Genomic DNA, 21,220 nt, shown 5'->3' on the forward strand with positions numbered 1-21,220 from the left:
CAGAGGGGGACTTTGATGACAGTCTGTGGTACGGCATCATGGATTCATTTTGACTAGATATGTGTGTGATTTTCCTGAATCGCTGTGAAACAAAAATCTTAGACAGAACGTGCGCTACCCAAGTTGAGTGTTTAACAAACGTGAATTCAAAAATATATCTTATCAAATAACGTACAAGTTATCATTGTGTGGGGACCAAATCTTCAAGAAGTGTCATGACGTCATCAAGTGCTTTCTTCATGCTTCTTGTTTATTCAAAAGAACAGTTTCAAGAAAGTTCACGTTTGTTCAAAACGCAAATAATCAATTCTGGTGTGGAGTAAGTCACTCCCAAAGCATTTCGGGTGTAAAAAAAATCACCCTTCGTCAGGGAAAATTAACAAATAAATCATATATACACAATGAATAACTGATACAAAACTATTATACTGCTTGTAAAACGAAACTGGCCCTTACAATCCAGTGAGGTCTATGTAACTGCAACATTACAATAGGTAGAAGCATTCTAAGTGCTGTTTAGATAGCCAAACCAAGTGTATACCTGGAGAAGTTAGAGCGTGAAAAGAATGCAAAATGGGGAAGTAAGTGAATCAGAGGGTAAAGGACCAACAACAACCTGAGATCTCAGGAGACACCCGTGTTCATTTCGAATTAGAACCCTATTGTGGCTCAACTGTCCAACTGATAAGTGAACAACTGTGTGAAATATACATGCTCTTAGGCTCTCCTACTCAAGCAAAAACCATACCAATATACCTCCACGCTCCTGAACTCAGACAGCGATGTTCACAGTGGGGGCACGTCAACGCGCACCTGATGTCAGTAACCCACTACTCCCAGAGCTCGAAGGGATCGGTTCTGGATTCGACTCCAAATCCAGTTGGATTACGGACTCTAATCAATAAAGTTTGCTATAAACTGCAAACGTCGGAGGATAAAAAATATCGCTATTCAAAGCATGCTGCTAATACCGAAACCAGCCCAGTCGGGTGACTCACCTGCATCGTGATGTGCCAGTGGCTTGGGTAAATGTTGAAATGAAGACAAATGTAAGGTAAGAAGGTAAATGTTCTTTATTAGTCCTCTCACCACCACAGGTTCCAGGCAGCTCTTCAGAAGGGCACTGTGGAATGTTGGCAACAGAGGAGGGGAAAGACCAATAAGAGGTGCAGGGGAGGGGGGAACGGAACGTACCAAGTGGAACAGATTACAACAGTAAACCATTTTCTGGCCTCACTCGACTGTTCCTGGCAACTCTAGTATTCGAAGTTATCCTCCTCTCAATTAACCGAGCCGCCCACTGTAAAGTTACCAAAAGGCGAGTAAGAGTTAATCATCACTCTAAACTGCCCCCTCCAATCCCCGTGATCTGCTACTCACGTCAACTACTCCTCTATGATCCTGTGCTACGTCCCGACAACACCTTCTGTCCGTGATAGAACCGGTGGCTAGTGATCTTCACCGCGGGATATTTAAATAATTCCGACCCGCTGTGCTCCCGCGTCACGCTACCACCCAAGTATGAGGAATAGAAATAGGACTAGGGGATTCCAGTGTGATCAATGTGAACATCTTTATAGTGCCAAAATGTTCAGAACAAATGTAAATAAGAGTCATGATTGTCGTACACAAGTGTAAATTCACATATTTACAACCGTTCGCAATAAACATTTGTGTGCTGTCTCAATGTAAATAACATTCATATTAACATTCCAGTGTGTTCTACATCGGTAACGTGATAACATAACAGCGTTTTGTACATAGGTATCATAATTGTTAATTAAAATGCCAGTGCCAAAATATTTAGAACAAATGTAGATAAGGGTCATGATTGCCATGTACACAAGTATGGACTTACATTTCTACATCAATTCGCAATGAACATCTGTGTGCTGACTCAATGTTGATACCTTTCAAATTAACATACCTACGTTTACTTCTTCGGTAACATGATAACATAACAGTGTATTGTGCATGAGTAGCATACTTGTAAAATATCAAACACTGTTGTTTCAACTGTTAGCAATCACTTTCTAAGTTACCAGACGTGCTTTAAATATGCCCACTCTGTGCATATGTAATAATTATTTAAACCAACCTCATTTCAGTTAAATTACATGCCTAAACTTCACTTACTACCAATGTTTGGCCATTACATGGGCTCTGCTCAGTGTGCAATGGCCATCTCCATTGCCAAATTACCTAAAATGCTAGTCCAGACGTTACATGTTGTGGGTCAGTTCTTGTGCATACAACGTCACATGAAAAGACATGCATGTCTGCAATAAGCTGATGTTATCTTGTATGTTACAGTATGTATTGGGTGCATAGTTGACATTGTAAGTTAGTTTTGGTGTTCTCTGTACATACCAATAGTACCCAATGGACTACGAGATCCTACAGACACAGAGCAGATTATGCATACTTACATGAGTGTAACAGATAACATGAGTGAGCTCCATCCTCAGATTTATGCATAGCTCTACATGACACACTGAGCCATGAGGAAGCATGTTGCAGACCCAGCTGTACATGTGATCATGTAATTGTTACTTTGTTATTTCATGGATGTACGTTGCATGTCACAGTCCTTGCAAAGGCAAAGGTGACAATGCCAGTTAGCACGAGCTGTCCACATGTCCTGTGGATCATGCTGTGCCTTTGTATGAGACCCTTGTGTATAGACACAGATGCTGCTGACTCACAGCAGAGTGACAGAGATGACACTGCCTGTGTTGTACGTGATCTGGTGGTCACATTTCCTTAGAGTTATTGCATGAACAATGAACATTGCCTGATGTTAAAACAAGGACATGACAAGACTTGACAACACTGTGAAGTATGCAAATTGCAACTTGTGTATATATGAGGGATGGTACTGGTTGTGTACAAATGTCAGTGTGCATTGCAGTACACACACCATGAGTACACTGATCTCTTTTTGAATTTGCTCACAACGTATGTAAGCAAGAGTATGTGGTTCTCACTCTGTTTCCTCTCCTTTATTTTATGTGCTCCCCTGTGAAATGGATCCAAAAAAGAAAACCATTTTTGCTGGAAATGTCGTATTTTAATTCCAAAGAGCAGCATCTGGAATAAAAGGTTAAAAATATGAAAAATAACTAAATAAAGTAAGACAGGGTGGTAGCAAACTGGCTAGATTGATTTTATTCACACCCAAACACATTAGCGCCACTTTTACAGAGTTTGCCAATGAAGCGCTATTTTTGTTTTCTTGTCATTGTTTTCCCTGGGCTTGCAACTAGTGCACCAATCCCGGAGGTACTGCTAAGTGTGGATTGGAAAACAAAATGTGTACTGCAGCTCCGCGTCCTGGGATGTGGTCTTTTTACCATACTGCTTAAGTTTTGTAAGGATATAAGCAATGGACATTGAAATGGGTCCATTCAGGGCCCTGTAGTCATGCCCTTAACATTTCAGGCAAAAGCACTCACTGATTTCTGAATAGTGAGTGTAAAAGCGTTAAGGTAACCATGTTGTTAGGGGGCGTGGCTAACCGAGCAGCGAGATGGCCGCTCTCTGAGCGAGCTCCGCCGGCTGCACACAAATTAATCCTTCACAATCCTGCGCGACGCTGCTGAGGGGCCCGGATTCCGTTGGAAACTGATGCGGCAACCCGGAGGCACGACCGAGTAAATCCTGGCCGCTCGCGAACGGCTGCGCGCGGTGACCTGGCGACCGCGATTGAAGCCGGCCCGCCGGCTGGAGCCCGCCTGACACTGCGGAGCCCGAGGCGGCTGTGAAACCTGACCTGACCCCGGGGATTCCCAGGCCCGCGGAGATCGGAGGTGAGGAGATCGCCCTGATGCCCTTGCTGCGGAGCTGGGGGCCACCGGCGAACACTGTGTGGTGCTGCTTGTGCGCGGAGTGTGGGAGCGGAGCGGCCATCCACCGGAGATAGCAGATCGGGGGAGGATCGGGGCTGCAGCCGAGGAGCGACGCCGCCATTTTGTACTGTGACTGGGGCGACTGAGCAGAAAATGTGCTCCCGCTGCGCTGCATAGCCCACGCTGTACATGCCCCTTGATTGCTGCACCCTGAGGCCCCGGCTGTTCACCGCTGGATGTACGGGTGTTGATCGCACCCTGGCGCCAGGGCTCCGCTCCCGGGCATAGAACGACGTGCTGTCGGCCTCGGCCTGCTCCCGCCGGAGCCTCCCACGCTCTGTGTCCTCACCTTGGAGACCGTCGACCACACTTGGAGGGGTCGCCGTCGGACACTGGGCAGCCCACTGGTTTTGGGGCTTCTGTCCCCTTGCTCCCTATTGCAACGCCTCGAGCTGTGCCGGCCAGTCCTAGGGGCCTACGCAACGCGCCGGTGCGCGCTTCCTGCCGCGGACTGCGCTTCGCGCCCAGCACGGGTCGAAGATGGGGGGCACAAAGGACGCAAAACAGACCAAATTGGCTTTCGACCACAAACAGAGGGCCAAGCAGCAGGCGGTGGACACGGGGGCCACGTCGTCACCCCCAAAGAGCCCCGCAGCCGAAGTCGATTTTGGCGCTTTGATGATGGAGGTCAGATCTAGCCTAAAGAGCATAGACGCAAAACTGGATGCCATGGCTGTACAACTGGAGGCGGTAAAATCCAAAGTGGAAGTGCACGAAACGCGGCTAGACTGCCTAGAAAGCAAACATACCGAATGTGCCGAGTTTCAGCAGCAGGCGAAAAACCACATCACAAATATTGAGCGCGAACTGGAGGCCATGCGAGCTAAGGCGGACGATCTGGAAGCGCGTTCCCGGCGGTCCAATGTCCGAATTACGGGCATTCCAGAGACGGACAACACCGGAAAGATGGAGGTCTTTGTGTCTGATTTGTTACACGAGCTGTTCGATCCGGACCTGTCCCAGGTATTCACGGTGGAGAGGGCGCACAGGACACTGGGCAAGAGACCGCCACCAGGCGCCACCCCACGCCCTATATTGGTCAAGCTACTCAACTTCCAGGATAGGGACCGCATCCTGCAGCTGGCCCGGGAAAAAGGCAAGATCATCCATAAGGGGAATCACATCTCGTTTTACCCTGATTTCACCCCCCTCGTCCAGGCAGCCAGAAAGGAGTTCATACCTGCGAAGAAGCTCCTGATGCAGGCCGGAGTCCAATACTCCTTGCTCTACCCAGCAAAACTGAAAATCTTTCATGAACGAACTGCTCACTTCTTCACTGACGCCAAGGAGGCCCTAAAGTTCGCTAAACACATCGGAGGCCCTGGTGCCAGACGCAAATCGCCGAGGTTGGAGGAGGACGTGGCCCGCATAAGCGACAACGATTGAGGTACAGGGGGTGCAGTCATCTGGGTTTGTCCCTTCTACTACAGTTGACATTTGCTGGACTGTTTGGTCCCCTCTAGATGTGCACTGGGGCCGCTGCTGGACCTGTTGGAGCTGGCCCGCTCGTGTCGGGTGGGTCTTGGTTGCTGATTGTGTCGCAGGTCTGGGGCGCACTGGACGGCATACTACTCCGGTGCTGTGTGTTCCATACCGCTGGGCGCCCCTCGGGTGTCGCGTGGGATCTTCAGTGTGCGGCCACCCTGTGCATTCAGGGGTGTCAGCTAGGAGCACCTCGCCCCATGGGGAATCTCCTGTTGTTTTTGTTCTCGATTGTCTCAAGTGCGTTTCAGAGCACGTATGGGATTTTAGCGCAACCTATTTGGGGGGTTGGCGTGGGTGGGGGTTGGGAGGGACTTTTGTTTGTTTGTTTACCGGTGCTGGTGCAGTGCATTGCAATTTATCATTACATGTCCGTGCTGCGCGGGGGCGAGCGGTGGTCTGGGCCTGTTGGTGTGGTGTGGGGGGGGGGGGCGGGGAGGCGGCCTGGTCGCCTTGGCTGTGCCGTCAACATGGGGGGAGTTAAACTGTGGACTTGGAACATTCGTGGCCTTGGGGACTATAAAAAAGCCAGGTTGATGCATACTATGTTGACTAGACACAATGTAGACATTTGCTTGTTACAGGAAACTCACATTAACTCTGCCCCATCGCCCAGGCTAAAACACCACAGGTGGTCGCATGTATATTCCGCTATATACTCTAACTATGCCCGGGGGGTGGCTGTCCTCGTACGGAGGGGGCTGGACTGGAGAGAGCATCATTGTGTACTGGATAAGGAGGGTCGTTATGTACTGGTTCATGGCTCATTGCAGGGTAGGCCACTGGTTTTAGCCGCTGTATATGGCCCCAATGTGGATGACCCTGAATTTTTCCGAAATGTCTGGGCGCAAATTGTGTTGCTTGATTGTGACCTGATAGTGGTGGGGGGTGATTTCAATGTGGTGTTGGATGATGAATTGGACAGAAGGGGCACTAGTAGGCCTACACATACGAAGGCGAGACAGGCGTTGCTGGATGTGCTTGAGGAGGGGAGACTGACTGATGTGTGGAGACTCCGACACCCCGGAGAGAGAATGGGGACCTGTATCACGTGCCACCACGACGCTTGGTCCCGTCTAGACTTTTGGCTGCTGTCCCCTGAGGTGGCTACCTGGGTGGGGGAGGTGGAGATTCAGGCTAGGTCGCTTTCGGACCACGCCCCCTGCATGCTAGAACTGCGTATACCCAACGTGGCCCCTAGGGCGTTTTCGTGGCGACTGCCGCCCCACGCTCTTACGGATCAGGTGTTCACGGAAGAAATTAGGGAGGACATTGTTAAGTACTTCGAGGACAATGAGGGTTCAGCCTCCTCTGAGGCCGCGGTGTGGGACGCCTTTAAGGCGGTAATACGGGGCCAGTGCATAGCTCGGCGGGCGGGGGTGCTACACTCCATACGCCGGACACTGGCTAAGTTAGAGCAAGAACTCAAAGAGCTGGACTCGGCCTTCTGCCGGGACCCGACGTTGGCTAATGCAGGTAGTCTCAAAACAAAACTATTGGAATACAATGAGGAGGCGCAGAGAGAGGTGAAGTTCTTGGGGAAACAGGCGGAAGCTCGTAGATACGGGGAGGGTGATAGACCGAGCAGAACACTGGCTAGGCTGATTGCTCCCCAGACTCAGGCGCACTATATACACACCATCATGACCAGCGAGGGGACGCAGGTCACGGGCCAGGAGGCGGTGCTGAAGGCCTTTGCTGACTTTTATGCCTCTCTATACACATCCAAACAATCGGCTGCCTCGACTTACCTGGACGATTTTCTTGACTCTATAGCCCTTGTCTGGTTCAATGACAACCATAGGCAATACATGGACCTGCCTGTCTCGGCTCAGGACATAGCTCAGGTCATTAAAAGCATGCCGGCTAATAAGGCTCCCGGCCCAGATGGCCTTACCACAATGTTTTACAAGACATACGCTGAAGAACTAGCTCCGAAATTGCACTCTGTATTCGTGGAGGCGCTAGAGCTGAATGCCCTCCCAGACTCCATGCGCGAGGCACTCATTGTAACTCTCTTAAAGCCCGACAAAGACGAACTATATCTGGACTCCTATCGTCCCCTCTCTCTCATAAATGTAGACGCCAAAATCTTTGCCAAGGTCATAGCGGACAAACTACAGCCGCTGCTGCCGATCATTGCTCTCCCAGACCAGTCGGGGTTTATCCCTGGCCGTGCCACCTCGCACAACCTCAGAACGCTATTCTCCATCCTACATTATCTTCACCCCTCCGTCCAGGCCGCGGTCGTGTTCTTAGACGCGACTAAGGCCTTTGATTCGTTAGAATGGTCGTACCTCTTTCGTATCTTGAGCAGGATGGGATTCAGTCGTAACTTTATTAATCTCATCCAATTGCTATATGACAGACCCCGTGCGCGGGTGCGAGTGAATGGCCTGGTGTCCGAACCCTTTCCCATCTCCAGGGGGACTAGACAGGGGTGCCCTCTGTCGCCCCTCCTCTTCGCTATTGCGATGGAACCACTGGCGGCCAGAATACGCCAACACCACACGGCGAGGGGGATAGGCTTCAGCTCTCGCAGCCTGCTGATCTCGCTTTATGCAGACGACGTTACTCTGTATGTCTCCAACCCCGCAGAGAATTTGAATCCCCTGCTCCGAGAATTTGTACGTTTCGAGGGACTGGCGGGCGTGTCTATAAACTGGTCCAAGTCCGTTGCATTCCCTCTCACTGACGAGACAGCTCCACCTCCTTCGGACTACCCCCTCCGTTGGGAGACCGATGCGGTCAAATACTTGGGTATTTGGATTAGTCGGGACACGCAGGAACTATGGTCTCTAAACTTCGGCAGAACGGTCGACTGGCTGGAGCGGAGGGTGGAGGTTTGGAACAAGCTTCCCCTGTCCCTGGTGGCGAGGGTGGCGCTGGCGAAGATGGTAGTTCTCCCGAAATTCCTTTATCTGTTCGTTAATCTCCCGTTGCCCATGACTGCATGCTTCCACGCACGAGTCCGCTCCCTACTTGTGTCTCTGGTGTGGGCTGGGCGGCAGGCGCGGACCTCTTGGGCTTTGCTCACGCTCCCGCTGCGGCAGGGGGGCCTTGGAGCGCCTGACCTTAAGCTTTACTCGCTGTGCGCTCAGGCTCAATTTCTACACTTCTGGGCGTTCCCCACCCCCTACCAGCCGCACGTGGCGGTGGAATTGGTTGCGGTTGCCCCGCTGCCGCTCCGGGTGGCGTTGTATGGCAGGGTTTCCCGCCCCTCGAAGGAGGTGGACACCGTTGAGATGGTCCGCTGGTCATGGAAGGAGCTACGCCGGAGGGCGGGCCTTCCCTTGCTCTATGCGCCGGCCATACCGCTGCGAAGCAATCCGATGCTGCCTTGCCTTAGCGCTAGGGGAGATACTCTTACGCTCCAGGGTAGACGGGTGGCCACTTTCGCTGACCTTTACCCTGATGGGACGTTTGGTGAGTTGGGTGTCCGCTCGGACGGCCAGCCTACCTCGTTCTCGGACGAGCTCCTGTATCACTCTCTCCGGGAGTCCTGCAAAAAGATGTGGCCTCAATTCCCCGAGGAACCCCCGCAACTGGATGCCCTTCAAAACTTGCTGTCACGACCCTCCCCCGCGAAGCTGGTGTCCAGGCTGTACAACTGCATGCAGGAGCAGGCACCGCTCACCGTGCCTAGGGCCAAACAGGCTTGGGCCACAGATCTGGACGACGCCCTGTCAGATGCCATGTGGGAATATTGCTGTAAGCAACTCACAGAGCTGTCACCGAACTATAGACTCCGACTGGTCCATTTTAAATTCTTGCACCGGTACTACCGCACGCCAGTGCTGCTGCATCGTATGGGGATCCGCACTGACGCTTCCTGTTGGAAGTGTGGCGGAGCTGACGCGTCCTTCATTCATGTGGCGTGGAGCTGCCCTAAGCTAGTTGAGTACTGGTCGAGCATCTTTGAGGCCATCAACCGCATTTTAAACAGGACTGATGAGCCCTCTCCGCTTTTGGGGCTCCTGGGATACGTTAAAGACACCGTACCCGCTGACAGGAAACTGCACGCGATGCTGCTACTTTACGCTAAACGTCAGGTGGCGATACACTGGGGCCGTGGAGCCCTGCCTACGTTCGCCGCATGGGTTCGTGACGTTGCGTATGGTCAGACGCAGCTCACGACCTACTGGGAGTCGATGCCCACCGCATCTAGGCCCAATGACATCTGGGAACCCTTCCTGCAGTGGACAAGAGAGCGGGCGGGTTCGGCTGCATCTGTGGACTCCCCCGGGACGGGCGTTTCGGATGACATGGGGTAGGCCTTTGAGCCCTACCCACACCGTGATGAGTGGATGGATGCCTGCTTGGTGGGTGCGCCTGGGGGTAGCGGAGTGTGTTGCTTTTGCCGGTTCCCGTGCCTGCCGCATGCCTGTTGGATTTGTCGTGTTGCCTCCCCTCCCCATCCGGGAGATCTGCTGCCTTGTCCTGCTGCGTCCCCCCCCCCCCCCCCTGCCCTATGGCTGCTGCCCTGTGCTCCTCCTACAGCCACCGATGATACTTGTGGTCGTCCCTCCAGGACGGACGGGTCCTAGTACGTGAGCCCCTGCGTGAGCAAGCTGTGATGTCTGTTGGTTTATTGCACTAGTTCTGCACCGAAAGTTTTCTGTTTCCCTCCGATTGTTGCGGGGGGGTTGGGAGAAAAGGTGGCTGTGGGTGATCTATCTATACATTGCCTTTTACATGAGCTGCGGTCCCAGTACTCGCTGGAGCGATTGGACGGGACCGGGTGCCTAGGATTTGTTTTTAGTCCACGAAGCCCACAAATGTAAGACCTTCCACTCTTCACTGACTACGCCATTGTACCGCTCATCAATGGCATTGGTGTGTATCTCCCTGTATGTTACGATGTTGACATTACTTATGACTTCTGCCATGGTGCGCCTTAATTGGACACACTTGTCGATATCGCGGCCTGCCTCCGGGTTGTTGGCGTGACGCAGTGTAATCATTACTTTGCTAAATAAAGGTCTTTCAAAAAAAAAAAAAAAAAAAAAAAAAAAAAAAAAAAAAAGGTAACCATGTTGTTCCTGCTTACATTTCACATGGTTTGCTAAATTTTGCATTCCCTATGAATATTTGCTTTTTCCAGGATGTTGTTACTGTTTTTTTTGTAGGCCGCATATTGCTCTTGACTAGTGCGTCATTTAAATTGAGCCGCATCCAGGTGTTTATAGACGGCATAAATTGGGTCAGGAACGGTCATTACAGAACTTTGAGGTAGCTTTGCAAATTAAAGAGAATGTGCTTGTACTATGCTGTTTAAAAGAAAGGAAGGGGTGAAGGAAGAAATACATTAAAGAAGGCAGCAACAAATGCAGGCAGGAAGGAGAGTACTGGAGTGATTATATATTTGAGCAATGGATGAAAGAAGGAGGGAATAACAAAAGAATGTGAAAGGAATAAATGAAGGAATAGAGGGAGAAAGGAAGTGAATGATTTGTGATGAATGAAAAGAAAGAAGAAAGGAAAGGAGCAAGATAAGCATAAAGAATGGTTGATGAGAAAGAAAGAAAAAGTAAAGAAGAGGTGAAGGAAGGAGCAGGAAAAAAGTAAGGAAGAATGGAGGAAGAAGGATTAAAAGCACCCAGGGTGGAAGTATGGGGAATGAATGAGGGTGTAAGGAAGCAAGAATGGAATGAGGGTGTAAGGAAGCAAGAAGCAAGAGGGGAAAGGAGGCATGGCTGGAGATGCTGAGGAAGAGAAAAAGGGAAAAGAAGATGGGGCGAAGGAAAGAAAGGAGGTCAGGGGAATGAGTATGAGAGGTACTGGGTCAAGGAGGAACATAGAGAATAATGTCGGTGTAATATTGCATAGGAATTGAAAAACAAAAGATTGAAATACATTTGTGTCCTTAACATACCATGTTTGTTTGTAAAGCACATATTCACAAAAGGGGGCCTTAACACTGAATTTAAAAGGTTGTTATCAAGCTCACTGGCGCACACACACATTTTATCAACCTCAGATATATGAAAGACTGAGTTGCCACACCAAGATTTAAATTTATGATCCTGAGAACAAACACGGATTCCTGGAGTGGATATAAAGAAATGCGCAAGAAGGAAAAACATAAAAAGGCAGAGTGAGTTTTGATAAAAATTAAAAAAAAGGGAGAGTGAGGAAGGAGGAGAGGTCTGAAGGCAAAGATCGATACGGTAGAAAACGAATGTGAAGAGAAGTGAGGAAAGCAGAGATAGGGCGTGCAAGAATGGAGTGGACCATGATGAGAATGAAAAAAGGAAAGAGGAAGAAGAGCATACAGCGGGTGTGAGTGAAAAGAAAGTGGAAGGGGAAGGTGAAAAATAAACGACTAATGAGGGGAGGTAGCGATTAAGAGGAAATGTGGTCGTAGGGCAGAAAGTGAAAGAAGAATGGAGAGAAGGGTGAAGGGGAGGAAGAAAAGCAGATACTGAAGACCAAGAAAAGAGTACACCACTGCTTTATTAAATATTGAGTAATTAATTAGGTATAGTTGAGGGGTGACAAGGCTATCATTCTTGGCCTGTCTCATCAATGCTCAGCTGTGCTGTCCAAGACACACAATAGCGATTTAGGACTTCATATCACTGACTGGCAAGCTTGGGGGCCTGCCATTTGTGCATGCACTGTGAAAGCTCGTATCATTGTTAGTTCTTAAGCCTAGTTCTTTCATGTGAACATGGTGCTCCCTCCCATCTCCTCGAGCATGGTGCATGCACCGCCAAAAGTGATTTTTGCATCAGGTGCAAGGAGCGCTATAGCAGACGCTGCCAACACGTTTACTTAGAAACTCATTAATTCAACCACTCACATTGACTTGAGAATAGTAAAATACATCACAAATTAACTAACGCCATGTGAAGCTTGAAACAATGTAGTATTTTTAAATTACGGCTTCCCTTTACAATTTGTCTACTTCAGGCATGTTTATTCTGCTTAAACCTCCTGGGTGCAAACGAACGACGAGGCAGCTATAATTAACTATTCAAACATTCCAGTTTTGTTGATATCGTACATGCCTGTTACAGGGCAGAGCACGCAAGCCCAGGCTGCACGCAAGAGTCAAATTAGTTTCAAGCAACATAGAATAAATGAATTAGAATGGTGTGCAATGTGCATTCGATCATCTTTGTTTGAAAAAACATAGCCTAAAGGCATAGAAATAAGCTTTCAACATTCGTAAGTCACCCAAAAAAAACATTTTAAGCACCGACCAACAAAAACTGTCTTAGGCTAATGAGTGCGGAGCAGCAAGTGCACACCATAGTTGTGAGCCATCATGAGCACTTCGAATGCACCATTACAGGCAGCTTCAGGTCAGTGCTGATAAAAATGCAGCATGCTACATGCCCTTTTTTAATTTCGGAAAGGCAGGGCAGCAAATTAAATCTACGAAGGATTTCCTTTTCATGAAATCCTGCTAAATGCTAGCAAACCCACACTAAAATGAAACTTAAAGCAGCCTCTGGCAACCATCCTCCAGATTTTACAAGGCCCTAACTCTGAAGCGCAGGCCCTCAGTTAGCACGGGAGACAGGCAGTGGTCGAAGTGGGGGAGAAAAAGTAGGGGAACTGTGGGCGGAGAATCAGCGGGCGGGAATAACCCAAGGATTGGATCAGTGGGCGGAGCCACAGGTGTGGCAAGAATGCGCAAACATCCCAATTTTTAGTATTTGTTTGGCATTTCACTGCCCAGTTTAATCAACCAATGGATACACATGATTATTTAAGGTTATAATGCGTTATTGACATTAAAACACATTCACAAAGTGGAATACGCTTCTAATCACAGAATGTCCCAAATACGATGAAATGTGGGAGCACAAGCCATTTGTCGCCGAGCCATAGTGTTTGTCATCAGCACTTCTCCCTTTTTCCACAACAGCAGTTCAAACATGAATGGCAAAATATCCTAGTTTGCAAATGTTTTCTATATAATTATGGCTCTGCCATATTTGCCTCATAATGCAAAATCTGCTGCATGATCTGACCATTTAAACTAATAAATTGTTTATAGCTCAAACGTAACAAAAGTTAATAATAAATGTGACCTTTCTCACTGTTGCATTTGTATGTTACACTGGTACTAATAAGGCAAAATCTTTCCAGAGACTCTTAGCATGTGTACAATGTCAAAATAATAAAATATCAGAAAATATACTGCATTACGCTGCAGCCATGTTTTTTTGTTTTTTTTGATAACCAATTTTTAGTGATTTTCGGTTGCAACAAAGAACACAGCACCATTTAGGAATACATCTTGAAAGGCAAGACCAAGACACATACATGGAGAAGTGTAGCTCACTGGTTAGAGGAGGCATACCCTGAAGCAGAGATCAGGCCTGGGACCTGGGTTCGATTCCCGACGCGGCAGGGTCCAGAACCCAATTGTCCACGGACTCGATAATTCTCGCTTCGGTGCCCACTCTAAGCATGAGTTCACACTATGCAGCTCTGGGCAACAAGCCTGCTTAATCTCCACAACGGCCCCCCGCGGCGGGATGCCTGGCTTTCACCTTGGGGATACCCAGTATGGGTTATCTTACAGGGAAAAACCAGGACGGGTTCCCAATGCAAGCGCCAAGATGCCCGTAGGGTGATAGTTGCGCTCTATAAGTACCCCAATCAATCAATCAATCAATCAATATCACATTGGCATAAAAGATAGACGTACTGCAGCCATTTTTTAATGCATAATTTAGTCAACACTGCGGCATAATTTTGTCCTCCTTTTCTGCATAATTAATTCCAGTGGCCCCACAGCAAGCAGCACATGGTAAAAGTGCTTGTGAATGAAGCAGAGAGATTGTGAAGTTTGTGAACTTAGTTTGGTGTTTGTGCAAATTCTGCATTGCCAATCCCTGGTGAGTTGCAGCTACTACTTCTGAAACAAGGCCAATGGAGGTACCTATGGGTGAGGCAGACTGGCCTCAAGGGCAGGGCCGGCCTTAGCACTGGTGGTGCCCTGTGCATTAATGTTTGTTATTGCCCCCCCAATGACCTCCTCTGCCATGGATTCCCTCACAACCACCATTTAACAGTGCCCCTCAAGTCCCCATAACCACACTCTCAGATGCATTTAATTTGATTTACAGCACAACTCATACCAGTGTAAGGTGTCAGAGCACTTTACATCACACACATTACTCAGAGACAATCAATATGTGTGTAAATCACTGTATAGAAAATGTTACATGATAAGACTAAGGACTACAAGGTGTAGGAGTCACATGACAACCATACTAGTAGGCTGTATATAGTGATTGGTCTGGAGAAACACTAACTCAGAATTTAAAACGTAATACCATGGTTGGGGGTTCTCTTTAAAAATCAGAATTGATTTCTGTCCAAAAGAACACTTTTTGTAACATTAGGATAATCAAAGACTGGGGGGAAAAACATAATGCTCTAATTTATACCTTACAGTTTGTATGCAGCTCTTAGATGAAATTTAATAGCTCACTGTTCTATGTTAATATTTTAACTTATAAACTGCAAGTAACAAAAGGATCTCTCTGACAAAAGCAGTAGCCCACTGACCTATTTAAATTATGTGCACTTTGTGAACTGCATGGTACATGTTCTTTGCAGCAGGCACATTAACCGTCTGAGCTACCTTTCCATGAATCAAAATGTCCAGTAGACAAAATGATTTCTCTCTAGGAAGAACATTAAACACCGGAGTCCTCATGGCATTTTTATTGTTGCCGAATATTGCTGGAGGCCAGGAAGGAGGCAGCAGGCGCTTTTAAAACCTTAATATACTTGCAAACATAATGCCTCCACCCAAAGTCAGCACCCGGTACGGTCACACCAGTTGCACTGCCCTAGAGCTGGCCCTTCTCAAGAATCCTGTGACCACAATGACAGAGTCACTGTTTTTCTAGGCTGTGCTGCTTCATACGCCTGCCCCCAAGACTGGAGGTGAACTTCAGTATTGCTTGTGGTGGACAAACCTTGAAGGTTAACCCACACTTGCCACTTCTTGGGCCCACCTGCTGGTGCTAAGACACCATGGCTTCTAAGCTCTTGCGAAGCCTTCTAAGGTCTAGCATGGGATTGTGCTCTCTCATGAGAGTGGTCTGGTGGACTGGTTATTAAGGCTGAACCTGGTTCCCCGTTCCAAATTCAGCAGCTCGGGCCATAGTGCCACATCCTCTCCCCCACTGAGAAAAACTCGCACCGTCTTCAACAACAACCCAATAGCTGCCGGCTATAAACACCTGGATGCAGCTCAATTTAAATGACGCACTAGACAAGAGCAAAATGCGGCCTACAAAAAAAGCAGTAACATCATCCTGGAAAAAGCAAATACTCATAGGGAATGCAAAATTTAGCAAACCATATGAAATGTAAGCAGGAACAACATGGTTACCTTAACGCATTTACACTCTCTATTCAGAAATCAGTGAGTGCTTTTGCCTGAAATGTTAAGGGCATGACTACAGGGCCCTGAATGGACCCATTTCAATGTCCATTGCTTATATCCTTGCAAAACGTAAGCAGTATGGTAAAAAGACCACATCCCTGGACGCAGAGCCGCAGTACACATTTTGTTTTCCAATCCACACTTTGCAGTACCTCCGGGATTGGTGCACTAGTTGCAAGCCCAGGGAAAACAATGACAAGAAAACAAAAAAAGCGCTTCATTGGCAAACTCTGTAAAAGTGGCGCTAATGTGTTTGGGTGTGAATAAAATCAGTCTAGCCAGTTTGCTACCACCCTGTCTTACTTTTAGTTATTTTTCATATTTTTAACCTTTTATTCCAGATGCTGCTCTTTGGAATTAAAATACGACATTTCCAGCTAAAATGTTTTTCTTTTTTGGATCCATTTCACAGGGGAGCACATAAAATAAAGGAGAGGAAACAGAGTGAGAACCTCGTATTGAAGTCACGGTTTTCAGTAAGAGAAGAACTGCTAGACAGAAAGAGAGGGAAGAAGGAAAGAGTGGGGGGTGGGGGTAGCTGAAGCAGCAGAGCAGAAGTGGACACTGTATTTTTCTTCTCTGGGCAAGAAGGAAAAGACAGAGTCCTGTTACTTCTCTGCCGCCCGTCCTCCAACGAACGCCAGGAACGCCAAGCTTTTTTTACAGGCAATGGTGATTTCTTGCATCCGGGAGGCTGGGGCGCATTTTCAAAATAAAAATGTAGGGTAACAGAATCCTTGGAATTGAAGTAGGGGCACGCCGTGCCCTGCTGATCCCGCCCACTGAAGACATGAGATTAAAAGAACGTGCCTCAATGCCGGATATTTATTGTTGGAGCGGCTCCGCTCTTGTTTTTTTTAAGCAAGTAAACTCAATGATGAAAAATAAATTACACCTGTATTGATAGTGGGCGCTCGTACATACAGTCCTGCACACTTCCAGCCTGTCTTGCCGCCCCAGCTCAGCCAAAGCCCGCTCTCAGCCATTCTCCCACCGGCCGGAAATAAACCAATTTTCAGTGAAAATCAGGTGCGACATGACATCACTAACGTGAGGACGATGCTCCTTCAATACGCCTGGACCAGGGTGGGACTTTGGAGGACATACCAGGCAGCCACAAAAGGAGAGCAGTGCAGGAATTTATGTTTAATATTTACCGGGGCAGGACTCAAGGAATGATTGTATAGACCCAACCCTGTAAAATAAGTGCTGGTGCTGAGCGCCGGAAAGCACTGGCACAGACTGCGGAAACTGGACTTAGTTCATATAGGGAAATGGGCGGCGCATAAGCTAATGTTAGTGTCAGCGCAGCTGGGATAAGCTGGGATGAGAGACAGTCACACTTATTGTGTCATTATGCTTTTAATTAACCGAACAATTTCAGACGGACAACCTGCTCCCCTCCCTTCCCAGGAGTGCTGTTAAGGGATCAGAAACGTGGGCGCGCGAAACCGCCAAGGTAGGTACGGCCAGCAGATAGGGAGCTCTTTTCAGCTGCATTCTAGTGGCCTAAGTGCTTCGGTAACACTGGGTAAACGCGCTGCCCTGTCTGGAAATCTAGACACGGTGTTTATAGCTTCTTCTACACAATTAATGGCCGGTCTATATGTTCCGGTGACTAAGGGTCATGTGTTGGAAAACAAAACCTAGTTGGCTGTTTAGCACTACATTAGACGTGCAAAGCAGTCGCGGCTCGCAATACTGGGGGGGGGGGGGGGGGGGAGGGGGGTAACGCGGGGGTGGGTTAAAAAAAAAAGTTTAAAAGAATTACCTGACCGGGTAGCGCCGCCTCTGCTGTATGCTCCTTGGCCTACGTTGGCGGAATGGCGCCTTCAAGGTCTTCTGTTCTGCGTTAGTGACTGGTGGCAACCCCTCTCAGCCAATCCAGACGCTGCTCCAGCAGTGCCAGGATTGGCTCGAGCAGGGCCAGTCCCCGCCCATAGGAGACCGGGGGCTGCGGCCACTGGCCAGTAGCAGCCCTCGCTCGCTCTCCTAATGTGCAGCACCAGCACTGCAGGCTAGTACTAGTGCGCATGTTCGGGCTGGTCAGAAAAATGACCAGCCCAAACCCGAACATGCGCACTGGGTCTGCCTGCTGTCAGTGTCAGTCAAACTCAAACACAACACAAACCCAACCCTGAGCCCCACCCCCTTCAGCGTCCTGACAGACTCTGGTGTGGATTTCGAGTCAGGTCAGGACGGTGAAGTAAGTGATGTGACGAGGAAAGTGGCCTTGCTGTCCATGTGGCATTAGTGGGGCAACGCCCCAGTGGACGCACCGCCACTGACCTGTGCATGACCTCATATTTGAGCTACGTGATTGTGTACTTGGTGTGTGGTGTGTTCAGTTTGTACTTACCAACAAGCAGTCCATTTCCCCAATGACCGATTGGCGAAATATAAATGAGTCATGCACACTCCCAGGGAACTTGGCAACAACATTGATGAACATGCCCAGGTGGTCCATAATTGCCTGAACGTTAATGGAGTGTGTGTGCTTCCTGTTCCTGTATATGTGTGCAGTGTCCGCAGGTGGCACAAGTAGGACATGGGTGCAGTCAATGGCCCCTAACACATGCGGAAAACGAGCAATTCTATAAAAGTCTTGTTTGCTCTCCAGTTGTTCCTGTGCAGTGTTGGGGAAGGGTAGATTCTGCGACGTTAGGCTGATGATGACATCCAAAACTTTGGGTAGGAACCTGGTGAAGGATGACTGTAAGACTCCACCCACTCAAGCAGTGGTTGGTTGGAAGGTACCAGAGGCCAACATGTGCAGCACTGCAAGGAGATTTGTCTGTGAAGGGATGTTTGTGCCGCACTAATTTCTTGCATGCAGCGTTGGTGCTATCTGTGTTTGAGTATGCCTAAGGTGGAGTTCCTCTTGAGCCTGTAGTGTGCTATAACGTCCTCTGGCCGGAGGTCTATCAGGGTGATATGTTGGTGGTAGACCCGCTCTCTTCTTTGGCGCTGCTTCTGTGGTGGTCCTGGTGGCGGTGGCAGTGGTGGTTGTGGTCTTTTTGGGGCTCCAAGCTGCAGAAGAAGTATCTCCATGGCATCATTTGGTATGCAAATGAGGCTCTGGGTTTGTCTCCCTTATATTCTATTTTTTTTGCTCCATCCAGCTTTTTTCTGGCCTTAAAAACCAACCATTAACTGGCCTTAGCTGCATTTTTTGGGACTATCGCCGGACAGAAGGTTCATTGTAAATATCGCAAAGTGGGCTTAGCGGCAGTTTTTACGCTGAAAAGCCCACCTTGCATATCATTTTCGTTAGGTCTCGCTAACAGAATTAATGATCTGGAAATCGCACCTTTATGAAGGAAAAGTGCTGCTAACTGTGGTTAGCGGCAACTTGTAAAGTCAGCGATAAAAAAAAGCCACAGTTGGGTCAGAAAATTGACGCTACGGCAGCGTTAACTCCTTGTAAAAAAGCCACTACGTGTTTCCGAAGCGCAATACATTCTCATGTTCTTAAACATTCATGAAACTAGTACTCATGTAAAGTGCTCCAATATCTGTGGATCATGTGCGCACTATATAATACTGAAAAAATGTGGGCTGCTGGACTGCCCATTGCTAATGTAAGGATGACAAGAGAAACCCCCTAGGTGAATTCCACCAAATGTTTTCCTTCATCGCAAGTCTGCTGTAGCTCGGGGTGGTGCTGTGCTGCTGGTGACCTTATCCCCTTCGCTGCTAGGCCTCCCCTCCCCCGCGTGCTAAGCCTTTTTTTGGCTATTTGGGGTCATTCCTGCTTAGCCCCCTGTAACTTTTTGTCCACATAAGGTATTAATGCCAAATTTGGGTCATTTTCTTTCAACATCTTGAGGATTCTAAAGGTACCCAGAGTTTGTGGATTACCGGGGAGGGGACCCAGACATAAACCAAAATACAGCTCAATTTTGGATTTTTTTTAAAAAAATGGGAATAAAGTGCTACAGACGAAAGCGTCTGGTTTCGTCACTGCTAATAGCATCAACAAAGGGATTGTGGTGTTGAAATCACCATCTTCTCAGCTTTCAGGGACAGGCAGACTTTTGTCAGAAAACCAAACCTTTTCAGACAGTTTTGGCATTTTACTGGGACATAGCCTATTTTAGCAATTTTTTGTGCTTTCAACCTTCTTCTAGTTAGTGGTTGAAATGGGTGTGAAACCAATAATGGATCCCAGAAAGCTATACATTTCTGAAAACTAGACAAAATTCTGAATTCAGCAAGGGGTCATTTGTGTAGATCTTTCAAGGTGTTTTTATAGAAACTAAGAGTTGAAAATAGAAAATATTGACATTGAGTTGAAAAAACAGCCACTTGTGCCAACACTTTCACCTGTAACTTCTAAGTATGACAGATTTTTTAAAAGCAATATACCGTTACATCCACTAGACCCGTCAGGTTCTGGCGATATATAGGACTTTGGAACCTGCTGGGAATCAAGCATGTTGGGGCCAGACCTACGGCCCCAGACAGAGGCAAGGTGATTCTAGATGAAGGGCATGCTCCCAGGCTGGGGTGCGGGGGGACATCGGGGATGGGGTTAGTGAAGGATTGAGTCTATTCGAGAGCCAGGGTCCAGGGTGCCCAAGATGTGATTTACCTCACTGAAGTTCCCAAACTCTGCAGGGCTGGGTATGAAGATCAGGATTCGTTAAAAAACAAAGTTATTTACTGGTTGAGATCTACCCGCCTTTGTTATTCCATTATTAGGGATGACATCAAAACTGTAGAAAGATTCAGTTCACCGGGGGCCTCTAGGGACACAATTTATTTATTTATAAAGTTTTATATAGCGCGAACGTGACCCACGGGGGTATCGGAGCACTTTACAGTACAAGAACAAAATTGGTTGAGGTAGTATACATACATTCAAAAGTGTCAATTCGTACAAAAGGAATAGAGGATATATGATTAACATACATAGAGGACCATGATACTGTAGGACGTAGAACAATATACAGTTAAAGAACCTTAGATGAGTGTGCTAGCAAACATACATATTATAACTATGATCGGATCCCAGTGGATAAGTGTATAGATAAACCCAAGAGAGACCCGCCACTAGCTAAGTTTTACACTACATACAGTAATTGAACAGTAAGGGTAGTGATATTCGTCATACATAATGAGGACTCAACCATTCCATTTGAGGTCGGCAAAAGTATTCCAATCATAAAGATGACTCAGTGACTTCATGGAAATCAGACTTATGGTATGTATTTGTTCATTAGTAGTGTTTTTACTTCTTTTTTGAAGGCGGTAAGGGAAGTGATTCCACAAACTGCGGGAGGTAGGGAGTTCCAAATCCTTGGTGCGATCCCTGAAAAAGCTCTACAGAAGGTTCTCTTCTTATGGAAGGATTGGGGTTATAGAAGGAGGGTGCTTGCACTTCGAAGTCGTCTGCAGCCTCCAG

General features: G+C 47.9%; 1 protein-coding gene across 3 annotated transcripts in view; it reads right to left on the reverse strand.

Annotated features, from left to right (window-relative positions):
• HK1 (hexokinase 1) overlaps positions 1-21,220 on the reverse strand; it is a 1,728,681-nt gene that overhangs the window by 1,446,031 nt on the left and 261,430 nt on the right. Inside the window, exon 1 of one of the 3 annotated variants that reach the window (XM_085603587.1) lies at positions 999-1,239. The exons of the other annotated variants lie outside the window; for them this stretch is intronic. Within the exon in view, the coding sequence (XP_085459713.1) occupies positions 999-1,224 (226 nt within the window). The 5' untranslated portion in view covers positions 1,225-1,239. Of the gene's footprint in view, positions 1-998; positions 1,240-21,220 lie in introns of those variants that run through there. 3 annotated transcript variants of the gene reach the window in all.

Source organism: Triturus cristatus, chromosome 1_2 (genome assembly GCF_964204655.1).
Source record: "Triturus cristatus chromosome 1_2, aTriCri1.1, whole genome shotgun sequence".
Classification (NCBI taxonomy): domain Eukaryota; kingdom Metazoa; phylum Chordata; class Amphibia; order Caudata; family Salamandridae; genus Triturus; species Triturus cristatus.